Here is an 18842-nt window from a genome sequence, read left to right on the forward strand (position 1 = left end):
GAATGAACTGACTCATCAGTTCATGTTACCTCCGCCACCAGAATCAGATAGAACATCCCTCAAATGTGTTGTGGCAGTATATTACGGTACACTATGACAATGAGATATTGTACCTTGGTGGGTCCAAAGTCCTACTGTGATCAATGTAAACATGGAAAAACAGTGCAATTTTTATAATCCTGATGTGGGATTTCTCCATCTTTTCACCACAAGAGGAACTACAGGCCGGGCACGGTGGCTCACGCCTGTCATCCCAGCACTGTGGGAGGCCAAGGCAGGTGGATCACCTGAGGTCAGGAGTTTGAGACCAACCTGGCCAACATAGTGAAATGCCCTCTCTACTAAAAATACAAAAATTGGCCAGGTGTGGTGGCACACACCTGTAGTCCCAGCTACTCGGGAGCTGAGGCAGGAGAATTGTTTGAACTGGGGAGGCAGAAGTTGCAGTGAGCTGAGACTGCACCGTTGCACTTCAGCCTGGGCGACAGAGTGAGATTCTGTCTCAAAAAAAAAAAAGAGGAACTGCAAAAGCCCAGCTCCTGAGTGTGACCCCCCAACCCCGACCGCTGTCCTGCACTCACGCCCACTGGTCTGGGGGCCGGGCTCTCTGCTGAAGAGGCAGTTGGGGCAGGGCCTCGCTGGAGGCTCCCTGGAGCTTGGGCCTCTCTAGCATTGCATTTTGGAGCTCTGGTTTTCTCTATTCCACTTCTTTGCCTCCAGCAGCATCTGCCCACCTGGCCTTTCTTTGTGTGTAAACTCCTGTGTGTGTGTGTCAGTGTGTGTGTGTGTGTGTGTGTGTGTGTGTGTGTGACACTAGCTGCCTGCCTGGACTCTGCCTGTGACAGCTGGAAATACATCCAGCTGCCTCATCCCCGCCAAGCCCAGCCCAGGCATGTGGGTGAGAGGGTTCAGTGGTGCTGAGAGAGAACACATGCCCAGAACTGGTCCAAAGAGGCCCATGATGGGACGGTAGGCCAGGGGGAGAGGCAGAAGGGTATTTGCCCTGGGCTTTATTTCTGTAAGTGGTGCCAAATTTAGACTTTAGGCCTTACCTTCACATGAGGTTATGGACACAGTCTTAGAGAGTCACTGAATTCAAAGAAGACATTTGTCATTCGTGTATAAGGTGGTGTCTCATTGCCCACCGTCCTTTCTGCGATGCCTTATGAATTAACGTATCTGTTACAAGTCCTTCAAATGTCTTGTGACAATATATCAAGGCAACTATGCCTTTGTGAGTTCAAAGCCCTCGCAGGATTCATGAAAAACACAGCATACATTTTAAAATCCTGGTACAGAATTTCTGCATTTTACTTTTTAAGAGAAGAAGAACATCCAAAAAATTGGAAGGGGCCTGGACCTTTCTGGACCTCTGAGAGGCTGCAATGCACAACTCCAAGCCCTGCAGTGTCTGTCCTTAGGGCTCCTGGGAAAGGAAAAAGCCTTCAAAAGTGCCCAGTAACGTGGTCACCGCGGAACGGTGTGACTGTGGAGGCTGCACAGAGGCCTGGGGCAGCTGACGCGGGTGACCCCGGACCTGGCTGGTGCCACCCACACCTACCTCATGAGCAGGCTCTCTGCAACACCTGCCTTGTGCTCTGAGGGGCACAGAGGCCAAGACAAACCCCTGAGCCTCCCACCACTTCCCTCCACACTCAGAAACAACCCGTTTCACAAGGAAGTCAGCACAGTGCGTTGTGAAATTTTGGTTATGAAACAAATTCCCAGGAGGATTCATGGAAGTTAATTTTTTCCAAAAACTTTGCTGCATTTTAAAACCCCTTTCACTCAATTCAAAATGAGCCTGTCTTGGCCAAATGTCTTTCTGTTCAGGAAGAGAAATAAAAATTTAAAAATTCCATGTGGTGTTAGGAAAGGGTAGATTGAAGGCCATCCACGGTGCTGGTAACCAAGCTTTTCATTTCGTTCACTCAACCCACAAAACAATGACTTCTACCTAAGCAACAGCTTATATTTAAGTATCAATTCACGTCTTCATAGAGTCATAAAAAATTTACAATGCGCCTTCTATATTAGCCTTTTAAGGAACTTTGCCTCATGGAGTTGGGCCATCAATACAAACAAGGAAAAATCTGAAAGAAAAAGAAACAAGCACAATATTGACAAACTAATGTTATAACTTTTTCTTGTTATAAGCACTGAATCCTAAAACATCCAAAAGATAAAATGAGGAAAGATCTTTCTCGGCCAGACAGAAAAAGGAAAAATTAAAATCTAGAAGTCATAAGAAAAGACTAATAAATCTGAGTGCATAAATATAATATTCTGCAAGGCAAAAAAAAAATCACCATAACAAACTCAAAGACAGATAATCATCTAGGTAAAAAAAATTTGTCATAGATCTAACAGATGAGAAGTTAATTCCCTTCGTACGTAAAGACTACTGCATAAAACAAAGGATGATTTCTAGCAGGTAAGGAGAACTTATATGGGCTGAGGCTAAATCCTCCCAACAACCTGTAAATTAGGCATCTTTACTGTCCCCATTTCATAGGGGAGAAAACTGAAGCACAGAGAGGTGAGGTAACTTGCCCAAGGCCACACAGCCGGTCTGTGATGAGTCAGGATTTGAACCTAGGCAGCCTGGATCTGGAGTCTGCGTTTGGAATCGCTGTGCTGCGGCTACCGCCCTTCCCTTGGAGATCATGCATGGAGCTGCTCTTCCCAGGTCCACAGATTCAGCACCATGCAAAAGCATGATTCCACACATGCCAAAGAAACAGCGGCCCAGGAGGGCACGAGGTTCTACAGGCGTATGGGCCCGCCTGGCGTCCGTACCCCCACCCCAGTCACCGCAGACCACACAACCGAAGGCTGACTCGGGCTGGGCCAATCAGAATCACCAGGACCGGCCCAGGCATGCGCAGACTCAGCTGACAAAACCAGAACTTGGAGCTTCCGAGCGGATGCTGCTCCCACACCAGGAAAGCGCGTTGAGAGCAGAGCCGGAGCCAGGCCATCCAGCAACCCGACCAGCCTGTGGCCCACCGCGTTTCCTACAGAGCCACGAGGCTGCGCGTCCCACACGCTTCCACGCACGACTCAGAGCCTGTTTCCCGGCTGCCTGGTGGGCCCTGGACCTGTGTGACCAGGGGGAGACGCTTGTTTGCACATCGAGCCTTTAAAATTCTCACTCCTCGGCCGGGCGCGGTGGCTCAAGCCTGTAATCCCAGCACTTTGGGAGGCCGAGACGGGCGGATCACGAGGTCAGGAGATCGAGACCATCCTGGCTAACACAGTGAAACCCCGTCTCTACTAAAAAATACAAAAAACTAGCCGGGCGAGGTGGCGGGCGCCTGTAGTCCCGGCTACTCGGGAGGCTGAGGCAGGAGAATGGCGTGAACCCGGGAGGCGGAGTTTGCAGTGAGCTGAGATCCGGCCACTGCACTCCAGCCTGCGCGACAGAGCGAGACTCCGTCTCAAAAAAAAAAAAAAAAAATTCTCACTCCTCACCTCCACCCCAAAGCCCCACTCTAATCGCTTCCTGAAATGCCTGGGGCTGTAGGGCACTGACTTTCCTCAAGGGAATAAGAAATTCTTCCCTGGCCGGGCGCGGCTGAGACAGTGTCTTGTCCTGTGGTCCAGGCTGGAGTGCAGTGGTGCAATCATGGCTGGCTGCAGGCTTGACCTCCTGGGCCCAAGTGATCCTCCTGCCTCAGCCTCCTGAGTAGCTAGGACGACAGGTACACGCCACTGCACCCTGCTAATTTTTTTTTTTTTTTTTCCGTAGAGACGGGGTCTTCCTATGTTGCCCAGGCTGGTCTGAAACTCTTGGGTTCAAGCAATCCTCCTGCCTCAGCCTCCCAAAGTGCTTGGATTACAGGTGTGAGCCACTGTGTCCTGCCAGAGTTGAATGTTAATTTTAAAAGAAAAATACTGAAAGCACCGGGAGAAATTCCATTTCTGGAAACCTGGTGGGCTGGGGTATTTGGACCCACCCACCTGGCTGGAGACAATCTAGAAAATCTCACTATAGAAACAGAAGATCAACACAGCACCCACCAAACGAAGCACGTACAGTCAGCCGCGGCCACTCCCGGGATGTGGTATCACGTGAGTTGCGAGAATCACCTGGAGACACTGGCTAAAAATTTAGATTCCCGGGCCTTGTCCTCTGAGACTTGGAATCAGCATGTCCTGGTGGGGGCCTGGGAACCTGCAATTGCTGCCACCCAGGGCCTATGAGCTGTACTTGGAGATGCACTGCACCACAGCATCGTGCAGCTCAGGCTCATCTTGCATCCTCTCTGGGCCTCTTTCCCCATCTGTTCAAGGAGAGTGCTGAACGAATTCTTCTCTGAGGATCGCCTGCTCCACAGGCCTCCGAGTCCCCTGACCCCGGATCATCTGAGGAAGAGAGTAGCTGGATCCCTGCCAGGCCTGTGTCCTCCAGGCCCCTCTGGAAATTTCTAGCCTAAAACTCCACCTGCAAGTGTTTTAGCATATTGTCGACAGCTTTTTAAATTTAGGAAACAGATGCAAAGGGGGGAAAAGCCAGCTCAAAGCTGAGAAGATGGAAGTGGCCATGCGGAGATGCTCCAGCTGCTGCTTTGGGACCTCAGTGGCCTCCCTGGGGTTTATAAGCAGAAGAAGTTCTTAATACATGTGAGGGAAAAGTGAAGGAAATATTCACAGAAGGAGGAAGGTGAAGCTGAGGGGCTAATCAGGGAGGCCGCCTTTCCCAGGAGCTGCCAAAGCCATTCACAGTAGAGCTGGAACTAGAAGCAATGGGCGGAAGTTACTCAAGACAGAATTTAGCCCAATATCAGAAATAACACACTAAAAGTCAGAGGAGTCCAACAATGGAATGGGCTTCTTTTTCTGCTGTTGTCCGTGCTTTTACTTGTCATATCAAATAACATTCTCTTAACTGACATAGCAATAAATCAGAGGTAGAAATGAGAGTCAGCAAGGAAGAATTACCTAATAATTTGCACCTTGAGGCTGGAGATGGAAAATGACCTTTTTTGGATTTTGTGCAATCAGTTTCCTTTCATTTAACTTTATTGTATTATGGTCAGAAACGTCACATGAGATCCACCTCCTAGCAACGTGCTTGAGTGTAGTCAGTATTGACTGTGGGTTCGATGTTGGAGAAATGACTTCTCTAGGAGTCGTGAATGGCCCTTGCTCAGTATTCATGTGAAGGTACAGCAAAGCCTGGATGGAGATGCATCCCACTGCAGTATCTATGGTGTGCCGGGCACTGAGAACTCATCAGTGGCCAAGACAGACTCAGTCCTCGTCCTCACTGAGCTGAAGACCAAGTAAGGGAGACGGAAGTGACAGGCCATCATCAGTGGTGCAAGTTCCGGGAAGAAATGTTGGGGGAACAATGAGGGTGTGAGACAGAGGACCTCACCCGGACTGCAGCTCATCCCTGTGAAGGTTACCCTCGAGCTGAGCCGTCAAGGTCTCCAGGTAGGTGAAAGAAGGCGCTGGGACATTCCAGCAAGTGCCTCTTCCTCTTTTCAGTTTCCCCACCTGTGTGCTCCCTGGTCAGGGGAGTTGAAAGAGAGAATCCTGAGTATTGAAGGAACAGACTGTGTTTTCTAACCTTAACATTCAAGAATGGGCAGAGATCCAAACAGCCTTTTTCTCTCCAATGTCCTCCAAAGCTTCCCCCATTCGCAGCAAGTGACTTTAAGAAAATGTCCCCAGAAGGCACCATTTGCCAAGAGACAGGACCCACAGTAGCTCCTAGAATGAAGGCAGGCAGACAAGCAGCAGAGAGGCTCTGGCAGAAGCAGGGGTGGAGGGAGGGCCCAGAGCAGGAGTCTGGAGCAGGGCCGCAGCAGGGACCTCTGCCTTCCATTAGGTGCCCTTGGGGGACAGCCATGTTTCTCAGCATCAACCCTGTCCCCTAAAACATAATTTGTTAAAAAATCAGCTGAAAATATGAACAGAGACCACATCAGGATTTGGAAATAAGAAATATAAAAGCAGTGGGCCTGTTAGGCAGGGACTGGAGAGCATTTCTCTATTTAAATGTTGTTTTTGTTATAAGAATAACAGGTTATAAGCTTCTGCCCACACCAGTAAGTGTGGAGGACTCACTCAACACATCTGAAAAGGCTAAATCAATGCTTCCCACGTTCCAATCATTCACAATTTTTATCAGATCTGAATACCACCTGAATTATGATTATTAGGGAATATTTTCCTTTAAATCTACCCACTTTTAAAGCTCGGTGCTTACTGAAATTTCCTCTTAAATAATATATATGAAAATTCATTTCTGATGCACCCATTATATTAAAATAAAAACAAAACCATTAATTTTTGTTGTAGTTGCCCCAAGTGCCCCCTGAGAAGGCCTTCTCTGCCTCCTGCTACAGGGACTTTAATTTGGAAAATGCTGGGCAGGTCTTCCCCATTCATGGCTTTTTCTCCCGCACACAAAAGTACAAGCTCATCAGGGCCCCAGGAGGATCCACCTGAGCCAAGGACAGGGCCGAGGAAAGCCGGAAAGGCACGCCATGGCCCTCGTGCAGGCTCGTGGCCCAGTCACCTTCTGAAGCTGAACTCAAGACCCAGGGGGGGCACGATGAGAAATGCCCCACCTACCCTCTGCGTCTGCGTCTGCATCAGGCCTCACGAGAGCCGTTCCCTAGAAACCCAGAAACAGCCACTGCAGAGATGCCCGCCCTTCCCGAATCCAACGAAAGGAAGGAGCACATATGACTCTCCTGTCCTCCTCGCCCTGCCACTGAGCCCAGGCCGAGCCCATGGTTGTTTTTCACTTTGTAAAAACAAATAAGTCTGGGATGTTTATGGAGCTGTTTGAACCCAGGGACAGCTCAAACTATGAGTTTGTAAACCTGACCGTGGTTTTGGGCCTCATAACCATTGCTCAAAATTCTGGTTTCCACAAAGCCCGAGATGTATCCTCCCACATGTTTTTGCCTTGCTAAGCTGTTGTTTATTTTTACTGGAACATAGTCCACACTGTCCTACAATCATGTACAATGAACTCATCACAGAAGGCCATCTGATGTCCTAAATACCTCAGAGCTTCATACGAGGCCTGCAGTCAGCTTTGTTCCTCCCTAGAAATCATCATTTTCTTTTTGCCTAGGAGAAAGGAACTTGAAGGCTCCAAGCTGGTTTGGATGGCAGAGAACAATTTCCCAGAAAATTTGCAATGTGGTCCAGACGTGCATTGCCTGAAGCCTAGATATGAGAGAGCAGGTTACACTTCACACAGTAAAAGCAAACGAAAGCAAGTCGATTTCCGGTGTTTCTTTTGCATCTCTGCTCTGTCCATGGCATGACGTTAGCCACAGGCCTGTGACCGCTCGCCAGGACAGGTGGAGCCACGGCCCAGCCCCTCTCGATGAATGTGAAAGAACCAAAACCAGGCACGAGTGTTCGAGGGTATGCCCTGCCCGCTCACTGTCAACATCCCAGAGCCAGAAATCACACCGCAGGTGCCATGCCATCAATTTCCTTCCCAGAAACGCCGCGGCCCTGTCCAGTCCCCACGGTGACATTGCTGTATCCGTTTTATAGGAAGGTTTTTTTCCCCCTCCTTTACAAGATTAAGTATTTTGATCTCACATCTCTGTAAGAGGGTGTTACAACTTCCAGCCACCAGGACAAGTCTCTGCTTAGTAACCTCCTTGCCTGTATTCCTCCCTCCCCTGCCGTCCAATCCGTCATTGACATTCTCACGCATTCTGCCACTGATGAGAACCTCAGGTTCACATCTGCCAGTCGCCAGAGGAGCAGGTGCTCCCTGATAATGAAATGCATGACAAAGACGCCGCAGGGATCAGCTACTCACCTTCAGGGCCACACTGCTCTGGCTTGCTAATGCAGGAGCTGTTGTACCTGCCATAATAGAGAAGCGTGACTCCCTTTTCCTCTTTCAGGTAAATGCCTTTGTTGACCTTCCCTTCCACAATATCTAAGGAAGAAAAATGACAACATCATATGTTAATAACCTCCCGAGATTAAAAGTCTGAAGATGTGTGTCAGACTTACAAATAACTTATGTGTAAGTATGCAGTATTATGGATCTTTCTAATTATATATTTATAACATATATTATTCTATAATATGAATATTCACAGCATCAGTAATATTTAAATTATTAGTAATTAAATTGTAAATAAGTTATGTGTATGTGTCAGGTAAAAATTTAACATTAAATATTATTAATATATTTGTACATAATATGCAGGTATTATATACAAATGCATACAGACCTTTGCATATAGATTTCATATTGCATATCGTATCGTATGGTGATGTGATAATTGTGATATTTGCCAACAGATGGGTTACCAAGCGTGGTGTGGCGACAGCCTCCTGTCCTGGACTTTGACTGTGCCTACCTGCTTTTCGAGTCCTCCCCACTCCCGTCCTCATGCTGAGCATTCCAAGTGGAACATTTCAGTGCAAGTGTGAACATGGAACTATAGCTGAACTCCTTCTCCTTTTGAGTTTTAATTGAAATCCCCTGAACCTGGACAGGTAGATTTGGGATTTTAGCAGAACCCATTTTCAGGCACTAGGAGGAAAACCCCAAGTAACATTTTGCATAGTCCCAGGAGAACCTGCAGGTGACAAGCCCAGCTGGCCACAAATCCCGAGGGTCACTGCCCCGTCCGATCATCCTGTTGTGTCCCGTTCCCATGGCCAGGGGATCTGATGGTGAAGGTGTGGGGTAAATGGTTTACAGAATAGGTAAGTGAAGACTATAAAAATCAGGAGTAGGCATTTATTGTTAACTGGGGTCACAGTCACTCACAGATCTTTGCTACCACATGGGCTGGGGAGAATGTCTGAGCCCCTGGCAGCCGTCAGCCCAGCTGAAGACACACGGGAGAGCTAACAGGGTCTGCGGTCCTGACCCCAACCCCAGCTCAGGTTTCCCAGCTCCGTTGTCACATGGATAACCAATTCAAGGGACCTCCGTGTTTTTCCTTACTGGTTTTAAACTCATTTTTAAATTTTATCTCATTTTTGCTGATGGAGACCTATGTATTGCAAGGTTAAATGGATCACTAGTGGTTGCATAATTGAGCCAGGCTGTATAAACCCCTAAGTCAGACTGCTTGACTGGCAACATTAATTTTGGAAGCTAATCACCTTACAGTTGAAAGAGCAGACAGTTTCTGTGTTGAAAAGGATCACAGGCTAAGATCGACAGGGTCAGAACTGGCTACTATGTTGATCTAATAAATGCCTCAGTTGCTATTACCCCTTTTGCTTTGAGCTTCACGTTGAGCCATGTAGGTGCTGGAGGTTATCAAATAAGAAAATAATTTAGCCATGATTCTTGTGGGTATATGTTTCACAAACAGCTTCTAACGATTTTTTTAAAGTCCAGCTACGGACGAAAGGCTGATTTTAATGTTTATAAGAAATCAAATGTTTGATGAGGTATTTTTAAATTAACTTTAATTTTCCGTCAAAATGGCCTGCTTTCCTCCTCCAAAGAAGACAATTCATTGAAAAATCCAAACAATCTCTATGTTTAGAAAAGGTCTCATCTTGTGTCTGTTTTGTTCTGAAAACAAGCAGCTGGCTTAGAAGATCCTGGGAACCTGAAAGAACGTATATACCTTCTAGTGCAGTCGTCCCCAGCATTTTTGGCACCAGGGACCAGTTTCATGGAAGACACTTTTTCCATGGACGGGTTGGAGAGGATGGTTTCGGGATGATTCAAGTGCATTACATCTATTGTGCACTTTATTTCTATTATTATTATATTGTAATATGTAATGAAATAATTACACAACTCACCATCATGTAGAATCAGGGGAAGCCCTGAGCTTATTTTCCTGCAACTAGACAGTCCCCTCTGGGGGTGATGGGAGACAGTGACAGATCATCAGGCATTAGATTCTCATAAGGAGCGTGCAGCCTAGATCCCTCGCAGGTGCAGTTCACAGTAGGGTTTGTGCTCCCAAGAGAATCTAATGCTGCCACTGATCTGACAGGAGGTGGAGCTCGGGCAGTAACGCAAGCGATGGGGAGCGGCTGTAAATACAGATGGAGCTTCACTCACTCACCCACCACTCACCTCCTGCTGTGCAGCCCAGTTCCTAACAGGCTACAGATTGGTGCCAGTGTCACAGATTGGTAACAGGGACTGGGGACCCCTGTTCTAATGTGTTGCAATCTTCCTTTAGACTTAACCCTAGTGGTTATTTTTTAACACCTTGGATCTGCTCTCTTGACTGGGACATTTGCTCACTTGCTAGCCAGGACATAGTGAATTCAGATACCACCAAACAGAATTGGCCTCAGAATTCATCGTAGATCCAAACTTGACAGAACGAAGAACAAAAGTACATAAATGCTCACCTACGGTTGCAGAGAGATTTGAGTAGGCAGAGTCATTGGAATACACAAAGGTAGCATTACGGGAAGGAAGCACAGTGAGCTGGTGGGTTCGGGACGCTGGGTGAGACAACAGAAACAAAAAGCACAGCGAGTGAGTGAGACAAAGACAAACGGGACCAACATCTCTCTCAACCTGCAGCAGGCAGCAGGAGGGGCTCTTTGATCCAAGAGCACCCTGGACTTTCTCTTCGGACCTCACATCTCCCGGCCTCCACCACCCTTGTTTACTTTGGTCAGCAGCTCGGCCACTCCAATGACCCCACTCAGCTCACACGCCAGGGCGTGATGGCTGCTGAATTTGGCCACGTGTGATAGTTCTAATTTTCCAGCTTCAACCCCTATGCGGACACTTAGTTGAGAGATATAAAATTGAACTTGGCCACTTATAACACAGGCTCAACAAAAGGATGAATGGTTATGATGTCACAAGAACCGATGAGACACACACTCTGCATGAAAACAACTGCGTGAGATGATGACAAATGGACAAAACGACGGAGAATTCGGCAACAAACGACAAAGCTGCACGTCCTCCAAAGGCTTGCCAAAGCCATTCGCCTGTCCCCAGCAGCTAAATGTGCTGATAGGGTCTACTCTTTTCTTTTTTCCCTTAAGAAGCCTGTAATCAAATTGAAATATGCCAGCATCGCATTACAACCTAGAGAATGCATCCAGCAGGGAAGTGCAGAGAAACCTTCCACAGTGCAGTGCTCCAGGACAAACACGGATATATTAGGGCTTTACTGGAAGTCAATACATTCAGGGAACAAAATGCAGCCACAGTGTGTAACTGTATCTGTAATTGTATCACCTTAAGAGAAGAATTTTTCATAGGTAAAGGTTTCAAAGTACCAAGAGTAACTGCTTTAAGCCACCACAGTGAGTTCAGGTATAGGGGTGAGGAGAGAAAGGCACTGATAGTTATTCAAGCTCTTGTTTGAAAAAACTCCTGGCATTTTCATTGCTGGGTCCTGGAACAGTGAACTGTTTCAAGAAGACATCTCCTCTTGATGAAATGACCCCCTTTCCACCGCTTTAAAATAAAGTCCTTCAAAAAAGAAAACTAGAGGCCAAACAAGGGAACGTGGTTTGTTTGAACCCGAACCAGTCATGAAACAAACTTACACAGGGGCTTTCTCTGCCCTGCCAGGCCAAGCGTTTGCAGAAGACATCTGGCTCCAGGGTGGTTTCCAAATGTGACCATATTGCTGCCCTATAGGCAGGTGGATGAGAGCGATGCTGGGCAGGCAGCGTGTGGCACCCACGCAGGTGCCCTTCACGGAGTGCGTGCTCAACTGCACCTCACTCTGAGAACACCAGCAGCAGAGGCAGCACTGATGGTTCTCAGTGTGCAAATTTTAAGGAAGCATTTCAGAAGCTTCAGCAGTAATGTCCAGCAACACATTAAATCATAGGAGTAAGGAAAACGCTAGTGTGCCAATGTGGAAAGCACAGTCACTGGCAATACCTGGTTTTAAAAATAAAATGCCTCCCACAGAACCAGAACAGGGACGACCAAAGCACATGCTAGGATTGCTGTATGGTAAACCCTCGCCGCACACATCAGCCATCTGACATGAACAAGAGCAATCAGTAAATAAAAATAAAATGGAAAACCATCCTAAGTCATATAAAGCTTATGGTTTTTAAAAAGTCCTTATTAGAAAGAGGAAAAAAAAAATACCCCGGAAGGTGTGAGGTTTCTCTTACCAACAAATGTCTGAATTAACTCAAAACAGAGACTATTTGGAATTGGGTCTCACTGGAAACATCTTAGGTGATGCTTAATCTTTTCCAATGGAGCTGGTGTGTGGAGAAGCTGGTTGGTAGATGGGGATGCATTTGCTGAATGAAGCACAGGCCCTTCAAACACGTGAGCTGGTCTCAGTGGGCCTTTGACATGTGCTTCAGATAGGCCCCTGCTGTGGCCAGCGTGCAGATGATGCCAGTCCATTCAACCTAGAAAATAGACACCTGGACTTGCATATAGGGGCATCCTCAGGCCAGCTTCTGTTTCAAGGTTGTTGGGGAAAATGCACATTTTAATCATATTTTGAATCAGAAATTCTGCCATTCAATATGTAATAGCTGTCTCTATAAAAATTCTAGTAAAATACTTTGTGGCCTGGCACAGTGGCTCACGCCTGTAATTCCAGCACTTTGGGAGGCCAAGGCCAGAGGATTGCTGAGGCCAGGAGCTTGAGACCAACCTGGCAACGTCGCGAGACCCCATCTCTACAAAAAGTAAAAAGCTTTGAAATAATTATTATGGGAAGTTACACAAGTATTTGTTCATCTCTATCACCCTGGCTTCAAAGCAGATTCTGTCCACATCTGTTCTCCTGATGGCCCTGGGTTTCCCCGGCCCACAGTCGCTCTCAGCACCCATGTCCCTCAGTGGCCCTGGGTTTCCCAGGTCAGCCACTCTCAGCACCTGCATCTCCTGATGGCCCTGGGTTTCCCCGGCCCACAGTCGCTCTCAGCACCCATGTCCCTCAGTGGCCCTGGGTTTCCCAGGTCAGCCACTCTCAGCACCTGCATCTCCTGATGGCCCTGGGTTTCCCCGGCCCACAGTCGCTCTCAGCACCCATGTCTCCCAATGGCCCTGAGTTTCCCATGCCCACAGCCACTCTCAGCACCCATGTTCCCCAGCGGCCCTGGGTTTCCCGGGCCCACAGCTGCTCTCAGCACCTGTGTCTGTACCTCCAGTTGTATCCTGAAGTTCATGGATCCCATCCACATTCTCCAGTGGCCAGTAATGGGAAGCAGACGCCAAGACCTGAAATCCTTGGGGAAAAAGAATAAAAGTTTTAAATCATCATTAGGGAGGAAAGAACTAAAGGGTAAGAACCGCTTGGCATACGCATTATGGGGGAAGAGTAAAAGGATCACCATGGCTATAGGAGATACTGAAAGCGTATTTAATAACATTCAATACACACTCTTGGTTAGAAAAAGAAACTCTTAAATTAGAAGCTGGTAAATAGCTCCTTAACTGGACAAAACAGGGTAAATAGGAATAGATGCCTCTTGTTGCATGAAAACAGAAGCCACTGCGCTTACTGGTGACACACTAGAAGCTTGCCCATTCATGTCAGGAAAAGATAAGAATGTTCCATATCCTGCTGTTATTTATTATTGTTTTAGAGTTAATATCTAATGCAATCACACTATAGAAAAAAATAAGGGTAAAACCATTTTAAAAGAGGAGAAAACTAACATGAATGGTCTGCCAGGCACTGAGGTCCTCAACAAACACTTCCTCATTTCATGCTAACAATAATCTGTAAGATAATTGAATTGTTTGCCTATTCGAAAAGACAAGAACTGAAAGTCTTGCACAAAATCACACCGCCAGGTCGTTGTAGGCGCAACACTCGCAGAGTAAGCCTTTCTCAATTTAGTCCTGGTCATTCCATTTTCCCTCTATGCTTCCTCCAGACTAAGCATTACTGAGTTCGAAATTTCCTTCATGATCCTTGTACTTGGAGTAAACATAACTCGATGCAGGTGTGTTATTTTCTATTCTGGTCTTCTCTCTGCATGCTCTCTGAATTATTTCTTGGTTTCTATCTAGCCCTCATAATTTGACTTTGGGTCACATTCTCTTGAGTGGCTGCCCCATAACAGGTGTCACCATTCTTCTGCTAATGGACAATCAATAGCGTCCATCCTTACTCGTACAGGTGGCACTGATATGAGCAGCTTTATGGAAACAATTTTAGTCTTCTCTGGGATCAGTCTCCAGGATGCATTCCCAGAAGTGGAAATAATGGTTTAGATGACTGGACAATAATCAGCTGCCCCAGATGACTGCTAGATCATAGAAAAGTACCAACTAATAATCTTTATGTTATTCGTTGTTTAAAAAAAAAAAAAAAGCCAGGTGCGGTGGCTCACGCCTGTAATCCCAGCACTTTGGGAGGCCCAGGCGGGCAAATCACGAGGTCAGGAGATCAAGACCATCCTGGCTAACACGGTGAAACCCCGTCTCTACTAAAAATGCAAAAAATTAGCCAGGCGTGGCGGCGGGTGCCTGTAGTCCCAGCTACTTGGGAGGCTGAGGCAGAAGAATGGTGTGAACCCGGGAGGCAGAGCTTGCAGTGAGCCGAGATCGTGCCACTGCACTCCAGCCTGGGTGACAGAGCGAGACTCCGTCTCAAAAAAAAAAAAAAAAAAAAAAAAAAAAAAAAAAAAAAAAAAAAAATTTTTAAAGAGGAGATAATAAGATCATTATTTTCAAATGATGTATGCCTGATAAACAAAGTGGAAAATTATTACAAATAAGAAAAGAATTTCATAAGCGAAACACTATTACAAACAATAAAAGAATTTAGCAAGGAGGCTTGTACAAATTTAATATACAAATGTCAATTGCCTTTCTGTATTCCAACAATAATGCTACAAAAAAAAGAAGAAAAGTTCTCATAAGTGCAGCCAACAAAAAGAAAATATTTATGAACACAAGAATAAGTATTGTACAAGATTTTCATGAAGAAAGCAAAAAATAATAATTCTGAGGGATATGAAAGAACCCTTGAATACATGAAGGATTCAACCCACTGGAAAAGCCGACTCAATGTCATCAACTATCCTTTATGCGTATTAGGAAATCTGTTGTGAAAATGCTGAGAGAATTTCTGTGGGGGAGATATATGATTATGGAGTTCATATAAAAAATAAGCAAGAAAATCTGGAGAAGAAACAGAAGAGGATAAAGAGAGAAGATTCACATTCACAATGACAAGGCACAGCATAAAACTACAGCCATGAAGATGGCTCATGGCGACACACGGATACACAGTTCAGCGGAAGAAAAATCCGCAAAGATGCCTACGCACATACGGAAATTTAGTCTGTGATAAAGGTGGTCCTTTATTTTTTATTTACTTATTTATTTTTTGAGGGGGAGTTTCACTGTTGTCGCCCAGGCTGTAGTGCAGTGGCGTGATCTCGGCTCACTGCAACCTCTGCCTCCCGGGTTCAAGTGATGCTCCTGCCTCAGCCTCCCGAGTAGCTGGGATTACAGGTGCCCACCACCACGCCCGGCTAATGTTTGTATTTTTAGTAGAGACAAGGTTTCACCATGTTGGCCAGGCTGGTCTCAAACTCCTGACGTCAGATGATCCACCTGCCTCGGCCTCCCAAAATGCTGGGATTACGGGCGTGAGCCAACAACGCCTGGCCCCAAAGCTGGTCTTTTAAATTAGAGGAGAAATATTATTCAACAAAGGCATTGGAAACCAGTTCACCACCTGGAAAAAATTAAGATCCCAACCTCACTCTTTATACCAGAACAATTTCCAGATAGATCAAAAATTCCATGTAATAAAATAAAACACAAAAGCTTCCGCAGAAAACAGGCTATACATTTGACAACATACCTTTTCTAAATTTCTGTGCAGAAAAAAAACCATCAAGCAAAATCAAACCAAAGAGTGTTGTTTATATAATCCATATTACAGAAGGGTACTGATTTCTTTTTAGAGGTATTAAATGATTATATTGGTAAAACTCCTACTATTAAAAAGAACCAACTGAATATTGAGGCAAAGGAGATAATCAAATAGCTCAATGAAAAAGAAATAAAAATTATGTATAAATATATCAAATGATGCCCAACCTTGCTCATAAGTTTTAAAAGTATATTAAACAACAATGAGCTTATCAGAGTTCACCTATCAGACTGGCGAGCATTAAGTTAGCTATCCTAAGCTGGCAACTTCCACCACATTTTTGATGGGAGTTCAAATCGGTACACCCCTTCTGAAGGGTAATTTGGCAATATCTATCCCAATTTTAAGTATACATTCCCTTTGATCTAGTAATTCCACCCCTAGGAATTTATTCTAGAGATACACTCATACATATGATCAAAGACCTCTGTGCAAGGCTTGTTTGTTGCAGAATTTTTTAATAGTATCCGAAACCTGAGAACAGCCTAAATGCTCATCTACAGAGAGCTGGCTAAATAAATATGGCACATCTACACTCTGGACTGGAATACAGCTGGGACGAAACTAAGGTTCATCAATGCACTGAGATAGCGTGTTCTTTCACTGATATTGTCTAGTTTTAAAAAATTAAGGTGATAAAAATGTGTGTACTATGAGCTATTTGTGTAAAATATAGTTGGTTCAGGGCAGGCATGGAGAAGAGAAGAGGAGAGAGAAGAAGAGAGAGATGTCTGGATACATACAGAAACCAATACTGGTGCTTTGGGAGTGAAGAAGTCGAAAAACTGAGTGCAAGGTGTAAGAAGAAGATTCATGTTGCATTATCTTTCTGTTCTATTTGAATTTTTCAATCTGTATTCCTTTAGAAATATTTTAAGGCTTGCTTTCACAACTGAAGTGTCATAGGTAGTTAGGAGCATACCACCATTTTCAGATAAGAACTGATACACCCCATCTAATATCTGAATTTTTGTCCACAGGTTGCCAAACATCCACACATGTCCCGTTCATTGGTTCCACTTTTCAATTTGCATCTCTCCCTCCAGTTTTATGTACACAAGTTCAAAATGTAAGCCAAGAACAAAGTTAACTCTGTAATATGAGCTAAAGAGGAGTACCTAAACAATAACTTAACGGTCTTGTTACTCTCTAAATAAAATAGCCCTAGTTAAATGAAGTAGCATGTTAGAAAATAAGGCCTGACTTCAGCTGATTTCCAGTGAGGATAGTTCTACTATTGTAATCCAATACAAAGAATCTGAAATGCAAAAATCAAAAATAATCATTTTCATTCCTACTGTGCTTTTCTTTTCCCCCTAAAATCTAGGATATTCATTTTGAAGAGGACAAAACCTCATTGACTTGTTATTCCAGTCATCCGGGAAAAAAAAATTGTAAAAGGAAATAACATCTGTTATACAAAGAACAGATGTGTCTTCAGAATCCTCATCTTTATAAAATAACCCTGTGCATGATAAAGTCCTTCCTATTCTTTCCATTTACAAATGGTCACAATCAGTCCTGGCAGAAAGGCTAACAGAGTAAAGTGATGGTGTCTCATTCACCCCAAAGTCAGCCAGGGTTCATAGGCGGCCAGTGATGAGAAGAGGGGGACTGAGGCCAGAACACTGCCTTCTCTCCACACCACTGCACTTCAGACAAGTGTACAACACCTCAGTTGCCACAGATGTTTTGCAACTAGCAACACTGACTGCAAACAAGCAATGAAGGGGCTGCAAGCTGTAACACCCGCAGGGGCCAGCGAGTCCTGAGAAGTGACTGGACAGCGTCCAGGGATGGCATCCAAGGTAGTTAACAAGCTGGAAGGCACAGTCCAGACTCATCAGAGCAGATGCTGGAAACCATCAGCTGGTACCACCAGAGTCATAGGGCAGGAGAGGCTGAGGTGGCGCGGAAAACTGTGCTCTGTCTAAATTAAGTGGTGCCTCCTGATGCCGAAGCATTGCGGCTCTGCAGGAAGGTTTGCCCAGGATTGTCAGGTCTTCCTTATTTTAAAGTGGAGTCAGAAATCCAGATTTTTTTAAAGTAAAATTTACCAACATTTTAATGTTCGTATTTTTTTTTAAATAAAACATTGTGTGGTGCTAATGGGATGGGCTGAACTCAGCCCATAGGTTCCTTTTCCAACTCAAGGAGTAAAATAACTTGTAGTTCTACAAGTTTCATCAGAGCAAGAAAGTCCCATTCTTTTGGGAAAAAGTCGCTCTATGGCACCTTCCCATCGAGAAGGTGGCGTGAGACCACCTGGCTCTGCAACCACCTTGATTTTCACCAAACTCTTCTAAAGACTAAACGTCTTCTTAGGCAGGTCAGCCAGCCAAGCAAAACCATGGCCCATTTGAGGACTCCAAAACATCCCCAGCCTGGAAAACAAATAGCAGGGGACAGAGCCAGAGAGAGAAAATGGGAGGGTGAGGAGGAAGAGAAAGAACGGGGCGGGGGGTGGGGGAGAGAGAGAAAGAGAGAAGGGCAGAGAGAGAAAGGGGTATATTCAAGCCCACATCACCCCAGTTCTTCAGAATTAATTTATCATCCATATGCAATGTTTTATTGAGTTTGGGGTGTGTGTGTGTGTGTGTGTCACAGACATAAGAGAGAGATGAGAAACAGAGTATTAATACTCAAAACAAGTTAATACAACCTTTAATTTTTCCTTTTCCATTTTTCTTCCAGATTTCCCTATTCTTCTCCCTTCCCTGTTACTTATTGCTTGTCTGAGTCCAGGGAAACCTTTATCCCTTGGTTTCCTGTAGGGGAATAATCTTCAGTGTTGCACTGACTTGGTCCAGCTGGAATCTATACCACACGGAGCGCCGGCCCCTGCCGATGATCGGGCTGGCCTTCGTGGCTCCATCCTCCTTGGCCTCCAACACGTGGAGCTCATTTTTCCTGCACAACTTTGCCTGCTGTTCCCACTGCCTGGAAGGCTGTTCCCCACATTTTGTGTAGCTGATTCTATGATTCAGGTCTCAGTTCACAGGACCCTCC

The 18842-nt window shown here is 45.5% G+C and overlaps 1 protein-coding gene across 5 annotated transcripts in view; it reads right to left on the reverse strand.

Annotated features, from left to right (window-relative positions):
- ADGRD1 (adhesion G protein-coupled receptor D1) overlaps positions 1–18842 on the reverse strand; it is a 222198-nt gene that overhangs the window by 159810 nt on the left and 43546 nt on the right. For 4 of the 5 annotated variants that reach the window (XM_030939905.1, XM_030939903.1, XM_030939904.1 and 1 more), the window contains 2 exons: positions 13069–13164; positions 7808–7930 (listed from right to left, as the gene is read on the reverse strand). In XM_030939905.1, coding sequence (XP_030795765.1) covers positions 7808–7930; positions 13069–13164 — 219 coding nt within the window. The remainder of the gene's footprint in view (positions 1–7807; positions 7931–13068; positions 13165–18842) is intronic. The other variant, XM_010354988.2, reaches the window with a different exon arrangement.

Source organism: Rhinopithecus roxellana, chromosome 10 (genome assembly GCF_007565055.1).
Source record: "Rhinopithecus roxellana isolate Shanxi Qingling chromosome 10, ASM756505v1, whole genome shotgun sequence".
Classification (NCBI taxonomy): domain Eukaryota; kingdom Metazoa; phylum Chordata; class Mammalia; order Primates; family Cercopithecidae; genus Rhinopithecus; species Rhinopithecus roxellana.